At 43.8% G+C, this 7,844-nt stretch overlaps 1 protein-coding gene across 2 annotated transcripts; it reads left to right on the forward strand.

The window, feature by feature from the left end:
* Positions 1-3,068: 3,068 nt before the first annotated feature.
* LOC147425693 (uncharacterized) lies at positions 3,069-6,393 on the forward strand. 2 transcript variants are annotated; one of them, XM_086500370.1, is made up of 4 exons: positions 3,069-4,971; positions 5,418-5,430; positions 5,535-5,603; positions 5,847-6,393. In XM_086500370.1, exons 1-4 carry the CDS (start codon positions 3,382-3,384, stop codon positions 6,062-6,064), a joined length of 1,890 nt encoding a protein of 629 aa, XP_086356496.1. In that variant the 5' UTR covers positions 3,069-3,381; the 3' UTR covers positions 6,065-6,393. The 2 variants fall into 2 exon arrangements, 1 of the variants encoding a protein (XP_086356496.1); XR_015186445.1 differs by having other exon boundaries at positions 3,073-5,430; positions 5,847-5,996; positions 6,122-6,393.
* Positions 6,394-7,844: the final 1,451 nt, after the last annotated feature.

The following is a 7,844-nucleotide window of genomic DNA, read 5'->3' on the forward strand; positions in this document are numbered from 1 at the left end:
CTCTTGAGTGATAAATCTATAGTAAAAGTAGAAGCCCATCACCTTTCCTTATCCAAGGCAAAGATTTCCTCTAGTATGGAGGCAAAATTTTAATTGATTAATTTATTTTGGAGTCATGGTTTTTTTGCGCTTGCTTTGCACCTTGCTTAGCCTATGTGACATTATACCTGGGTCTTGTCCGACTCCCCTTAGTAGCTTCCACCTTAGCCTACATTCATGAGCACATGTGCAATGAGAGAGAGAGAGAGAGAGAGAGGAGACACAATCTTGCGACTTACAATCACAGAGAGACAAAGAGTGCATTTGTAGTATGAGAGAAAGAGCAAGGGCATGTGAGTGGAGAGAGAGAGAGCGTGTGGCATATATGTATCCTACAACTCTTGGAGTCAAATAATCATGAGTCACGTTGTTGCGCGTATTTTGAGAACTCGGTTTTTGGTAAATTTGTACATATGGACATGACACCCGATGTCAAAAGTGTGTGTGGGCTTTCTTTTTGTGGGGTTTTTAGCTTGCTTTAGCAAGTACATGTACATGCAGTGCAAGTCACAGTCTAGTGACAGCTGTCGGCTTGCTGTAAGTGCCCGTGAGTGAGTTTTTTGAAGGGAGACTTGTATATAATTTAAACTCATATACAAACTTTAAAAAGTTCAACCAAACTCCAGAAAATTGCAGGTTTGAGCTCGTTGTGCCTCCTTGATGGTTTCTGATGTAGTTTTTGCCCCCGCCTTGCCTACTCTACGCGTAGTCGTACTGGGACAGCTCTTTGTTCGTGTCAATTTTGCATGTAGAGGCATGTAGATTCAAAATTGGTCATCTTCAGCTTTCTCGCCAGTCATTTTTCAAGCTTTCTCTCAAGCTTTAAAGTGCCCCAATTGGAGTTGTGCTCTTCATGTTACGACTAGTTCTCTGCAGGGTTATGGCTATGGTAGCCTAGTGACAAATTGTGTGCAGATAGATTTGGAGGGCATGTATGTATGAATTGTGGAATTGATGTTGAATTTGCGGGTTTGTGATGTTCAATGGTGAAAGGGGAGGACCTTGTCTTCATATGCATTAGTCGTCGTGTGCTGTAAATCCATGCTTTGGCAGGGTTTTGCTCCTATGGGACATAGTCTCTTGGGTGGGCGATGGCCAGTAAATTCCCAAGGGGACAACTCTTGCTGGACTTGTGGTGTTTCAAAGGGATTTTGCAAAGCTTTTGGTGTCTTGTAGTTCTCTTTCAACGCTCTTGGGTGACATCGCTATAGAGGTGTTTCAGTTTGCTTGTTTCCCAACAAAGTCTCTCCAATAAGGACGTGAAGACAAGAATTGACACACATAGATCACTGCTCTATTAAACTTTGAAGGTGGTTTTGCATATGCTATAGAGAGAGAGAGAGAGAGAGAGAGAGAGAGAGAGAGAGAGAGAGAGAATATAATATTAAACTATATACATGGTCCCTAAGTGGCATGCCCCCTCTACTTCATCCTTGATGTTGAGGAAGGGGCCCCAGTAATGTTGAGTAGAGAAGTTGTCAATTTCTACATATAGGACAACTGTCAACATGGGTCCACCATGTCGTATAAATATTCGCTCGAAAAATATCGCTCGGTGTATGGTAAGACTCAGTCGTCCGATATTTAACCAACACCGTCACCATTTGGTTTCTAGAGAGAGAGAGCGTTCTAGAAAGTTGGAGGCACATAGAGACCAAGAGATAGCCGCCTACCGGTTTTCCAAAGAGAGAGCGTTTGATAGCCTCTTCTTTCCTGCTTCTCTGGCCACCACTTGGAAGGCATCCTCTCCAGATTTCCATTTTAACTATTTGTTCAAAATCGGCCAGACATACTAGAATTAATGATTATACTGCCAGCTAGACGAACTGCTTAAAGTACACGGTGCCCCCTTTCCATTGACCCCTTCAATTTTGTGAGGAATGAGGAGGTCTTATGAGAGCACATTCGCGTGAGTGGGGGGTTTTACCCCAGGTATGTGTCAACAAGTTTGGCTCATCTCATTGAACAACGATAGAGTACTTGTGCGTGAGCGACTGCACATTTTTGGAAGCCGGGCATAGAAGCTACAATTTCCCAACTTTGTGGAAATACCCCAACTTTGCCAATTTTGATAGTGTTGAGGATTGAGAGCAAGGTTTTCTTGACGGAGCGAACATGGATTAAACCCTGTGGTGTGAATCTATTCTTAGGAGCGGGGCAGAAGTTGGAGCTTCCCTTTCAAAAAGTCTAAAGGAATTCACAGAGCAAAAAATGACACTCTCTTAAGCTCTTGACTAGCCTAAAATTTGTGGTAGGTAAAACGCCTCCACGATGTCTCTGTGTGTGTCTCCGTGTAGAACATTTTGATCAACCCTTGCTGACGGATTGTAGTTGACTGGCAACCGGCTCGGGCTGCCTCACCACGAAGGCACACAACCCGATATTTAACCAACACCACCATCATACTGGTTTCCAAAGAGAGAGCGTTCCCAAAAGGTCGAGGCACACAGAGACAAAAGAGATAGCCGCGTGCTGGGTTTCTAGAGAGAGCGTTTGATAGCCTTTTCTTTCTTGCTTCCTTGCTGCCACTTGGAAGGCATCCTTTGTAGATTTCACATTTTAACCATTTGTTCAAAATCAGCCAGACATACTAGAATTAGTAATTATACTACTAGCTAGGCGAACTGCTTAAAGTACACGGTGCCCCCTTTCCATTGACCCCTTCAATTTTGTAAGGAATGAGGAGGGTTTATTATAGCACATTCACACGAGCAAGGGTTTTACCCTAGCTACGTGTCATAGAGTGCTTGTCCGTGAACGGGTGCACATTTTCAGAAGCTGGGGGCAGAAGCTGCAGTGTCCCAACTCTATGGAAATATCCCAACTCTGCCAATTTTGACAGAGTTGAGGATTGAGAGCAAGGTTTTCTTGACGGAGCAAAGGGGGACTAAACCCTACGGTGTGAATCTACTCTTAGGGCCGTGGAGGGTGCTGCTTCCCTTTCAAAAAGTCTAAAGGAGTCCAGAAAGCAAAGAATGAAACTCTCTTAAGCTCTGACTGGCCTAAACGTTGAGGTAGGTAAAACGACTCCACGCTGTCTCTGTGTGTCTTTCCCGAGGTGATAAAAATAAGCGCGCGCTTTTCCCTCCCGCCTCGCTTCTTCGTCGTGTCTGTCCTCTGCTCCTCTCCTTCTCTGCGCTCTCTCAAATGTGTTCATCCTTGCTCTTTTCGCCTGCACCATCGTGAGCTTAAGTTTGTTCAAAGTCTCTTCGCTCTGTCGCAGAGAGAGAGAGAGAGAGAGAGAGAGAGTCCACGACACAAAAATTGCTCGAAAACACGCGCACTGACATCTTCACTTGTGCCTCATCAACTCATTCGCACACACAGGTCGTTTTCTTTGAGATGGCACCCTTTCTCAGCAGAGCCTCTAGCAAGGCGGATCGAGGAGAGGAGGAGCTTTTGCTGGAGCTAGAGGCACTCAATCAAGCTCTTCAAAGTAGGAGCCACACTAGATCCAACAGGTTGGCGAGCTTTGCTGCATCTCCGCTGCGCCCATCAGAATCAAAATCCTCATGCAGTAAGCGTCCCCTTCAACCAAGACCTTCTTTCAAAGTTCCTTTCAGATCAACCTCCATTTCCTGCGACCGACCTAGGAGGTTTCTAAGCTCAAACTCAACCAAGCAGAGTGAGCACCACCGTCTACATGCTAGAAAATTAGGGACAATTGTGCATGCACACAGGAAGAAAAAAGACAATCCTCAACTGCATAGTGATGAGGCTCGAGAGCATCTGAAACACTATGAGGATGGCCTACAGCAGCAGCAAAACGAAGGTGTCGTGGAAGAACAGTCTCGAAAAAGGGGTCAACAGCAAGATGAAAATAAGGGTTCACATCATGATCAATTGCATCTGAGGAAGACTTTATGGAGCTGGAGGCCCTTGCGGGCTTTCTCGCACATGCTTTTGGGGTCACATAGCCGTTTGAATGCCCTGTTTTCCTTGCAAGTGCATCGCATTGAGAGCCTTCCAGCACCCATGAATGGACTTAGCCTGATGGTCGTATGGATTCGTAAACATCATTACCTTCAAGCCACACCTTCCAGGGTTGTCGATGGCATTGCAGTTTTTGGAGAAACTCTTCAATACCAATGCACAATTTTTAGTACGCATAGTTCCAAAAATATTATCCGATATGATGCTAAGCCATGCACCCTTTCTATTATGACTACTGGCCTCAATAATTTGGAACTTGCCAAGCATCATGTGGATTTGAGCAGTTTGTTGCCAGAAGGTGATTTAATTACTAGTCGGCCGTGGGATAGTAGCCATGATGCTACTTACGAGCTGTTGGGGATGGCTAAGGGTGGTGCTTTGATTGTTACATTTCATTGTAATCTTGTGCAAAAAAGCTCTTTGAAGACCTATCGTGACAATCAATTCGCACAAAAGCGAACCACACCCCTGACCAAGAGCCTTCCATTTTTACAGGGTGGTGCACCCTTGCTTGATGCAAAAAAAGCTTTATCCTCCCCTCTTCTTTCTGAACCTGGAGCTGCTGTTGACCATTGTCATAGCATGGGACATCTTGATGACAGCAGGTGGAATGCCCTCAAAGAGACTATCATAAGAGATGAAGCCAACCAGGCAGCTGGCTTGAATGGTGATGATGACAGTAACTCATTTGAATTTAAGCCACCTCTTAAACCCAATCATCTGGTCGAGTTTAGTTTCTCACATAGAAATCATCTAACATCAGACGATTCTATCCCTCATGATGAAGGGTTCCCAGCCTTAAGTCGAACCTTCCGTGCGTATGAGGACTTCATTGTTGAAGGGGAGAGACGGAAGGGCACACATGAGCTGACAGGGCAGTTAAAGTCGCAAAAGCTATGTTATAGCAGGCAAAGTCTGGCACCAGCTAGGAGCCTATCCTTGGAAGTGGCCAGATGTTTGGGAGATTCAAAGACAGACACTGATGACGACCTAGATTCAGTTGCGGAGGAATTTCTAAACATGTTAGGGATTGGCTTTGATGCTGGGCATCATAACTCAGAAGATGAATCAGAATCCCCCCGTGAGAGATTACTGAGGCAGTTTGAGGAGGATAGTAAATACGATGCATTTTAGAAACACTTTTCGTGTTGCTCACCGTGAAGCGTGGGATGATTATCAGTTCTTTGAAAAGTTGTGCTGGATGATGAGAGTAGTCTAAGCCTCAACCCAGTAGTCGTAATAATATGATGGTTGCAGGGGCCCTTTAGTGATGAAGATGATAATGATGGATGGTGGAGGAGTAAAAATAGTCTTCTTCTAATTTGCTCATGACATTAAGTGCATTTGGAGACATGATTGGCAATGATTTTGAATTTGACAGCGGATTTGCTCGTTACTTTCTCCTGAAGCTGCTGGATAGCCTCACTTTTCCAGACTGATGTTAGAAATGGTCTAAAGGTAAACATACTGTGCCTAACTCCTCAAGTGTTTTCTAAAGTTGTGTCTTTCGTTCCGTGCTGATTTTCATATACTTTTTTTCTTTGCTAATCGGCTTATTCAAGGTCTGGACCATATATGGTGTCTGGTATATGCTGGAGCCATTTTCAAAGCAAGTTGCATTGGGTATTATGGTGAGCTTTCTCCAACTTTTCAATTGTTTAGCAATTGCCCGACTTTTGTCAAACGAACATAAAGAGTACTTAAAAGCAGTTTTAGAAACCAGAATAGCAGACAAAAGTTAATGGGCCATTTCCGCGTGACTCCTCTTGAAATACACTAACAAAAGAGCTTGTGCTGTGTTTTTTTTTTTTCATATGAGACTGGTTTCGCTGTTGATAAATTTCTTTTATGTTTTCTGATATGGTATACCCAAGGTTTGAGGGGTGATCAACAAGATTCGGCTGCCCCATTGAGCTGGTCAGTGATCAGGGCATCCAATTCCTCAACAAGGTTACCAAGGAGCTTGTGCATTTCCTGTTTAAAATTGAGCGAAATTCTGGCCTCCACCTTCTTCTTGACAACTTGTAAGGATTGTGTCTATGAAAGAAACTTATCTATTTACAGTGTTGCTGATGTGGAAAAATCTGTGTGAAAAATGATGTTTGTAGTTGTTCTATGCCAAAATGGTATTGAGTGATTCATCTCTCAGGTATCATAGAACAATGATCTGTGTGAAGAACATGATGTTGACAGTCGACGCTCTTGATCGTGTCTCAAATGTGACAGAAGCTGTTTCAATGTTGCATCAGAACTAGTGTAGTCCTATAGGGAGGCCATTGATGTGGAAGTCGCCCTTCACGGAATCCGAAGTACCTCTCCTCTCTTCCGAATGGTTATACTTCTACGAAACTCCATAAGATATCAACTACACTTGTTCTTCTTGTCTAGCTTATGGGCAATGCTTGTTTAACCCCATGATTACTGTTGTGAGTTTGATGAACATAATAGTAGTGAGAGCATATGCCCCTTTTCATATTCTTGATTCATGAAAAACGTCGTGCCTGAGGATAGTGCTACTTGAGTAAGATATTTGTTGATGCAACAAGGGCTTTTGGTCATCCAGGATTTTGATGCCGTCATCTCAAATGATCACCACTCTTATGTCATAGAAACTAATATTTAACCAACCAAATGATTTTCTCGTAGTAAACTGATCATTTAATGTGGAAGAATAAACGGGAACACGGGTTAGAATATAGACTTGTGCTTATAGATCTATCTCAACACGGGGCCAATGGTAAATGGATCCAAATAAGAGATGGTGTGTCAAAGAGCAAAGCTCACCAATGGAGCATAAAGACCTTAGGGTTAGCTTCATTGAAGACCTCCAATAGTTAAATGTTAAAAGTCTTTGATCGTAGTTAAGCTAGAGTTGTGCTTGAGGTGGTAACCGGGTCCAAGCTTAAGGTGCTTGATGACCGAGATGCTTGAGGTGCTTGATGACCGAGATGCTTGAGGTGCTTGTCATGCTTGTCATGCTTGAGATGCTAGGGTTTTACTTGAGGTGGGAACCCGACCCAAGCTTAAGGGGCTTAAGGGCCAAGCTTGTGGTGGGAACCGGGCCTAAGCTGGAGGGGTTTGAGGTGTCAAGCATCAATCCCTACAAGGAGGAGACGAGCTCTACAAGAGGGGGGATGAGAGAGAACACACACACACAGGGCAAGCTTGGTACAAAGAAAGCAAAAGGGACAGTTGTCAAGTTTCTCCTCCCGTTGTCTTTATGGTGTGCTTGAAGCCTATTGGTTTGCCACCCAAAGGGTCCAATCATCATTTAGAAGATTTAATTAATTGTTTTTGTATTTATCAAGTTCTCTCTTTCAAAGGGGAAAGAGGGACACTTGTCCCAAGACTACCTTTGTTGTTTGTAATGTCTCTTGCTTGTGGTTGGTTAGGCTTGGAGGGGTCCAATGAGCTTTAAGCAAGAGCTACAAGGGGGACTCGACCAAGGAAGCTAAGAGCACGCTTGGGAGGTATACTCTCCTAACACACACACACACACACACACACACACATACACACACCTTCATTGTGTGAAATGCAAAGCGCAAGAGCTCTCTCTCCTTCTCCAAGCAAGTAGAGAGGTTGGGATTCTATACCAAAACTCTTGGCAATGGAATGCAAATCCAACCAAGAGCCATGTTTCAATGCTTAAGTTTGCCATCTTCTCCATCTTCATTACTATGCTATTATGTATGTTAGCAAGAAGAGTGATGATAAGTGAGGAACTATTTCTTTCTCTTATGAAATGTTTCTTCTTCCTCTTCCCTACCGTCATTCCTTGCTAGCTCTCTCCACTTCGAAGGTGTTTAAGGTCTCGGGATTGAGGGAACACAAAGATTGTATTGTAACAAGTCTCTCGTTATGGGAGAAAC

Source organism: Adiantum capillus-veneris, chromosome 25 (genome assembly GCF_014529385.1).
Source record: "Adiantum capillus-veneris isolate H3 chromosome 25, ASM1452938v2, whole genome shotgun sequence".
Classification (NCBI taxonomy): domain Eukaryota; kingdom Viridiplantae; phylum Streptophyta; class Polypodiopsida; order Polypodiales; family Pteridaceae; genus Adiantum; species Adiantum capillus-veneris.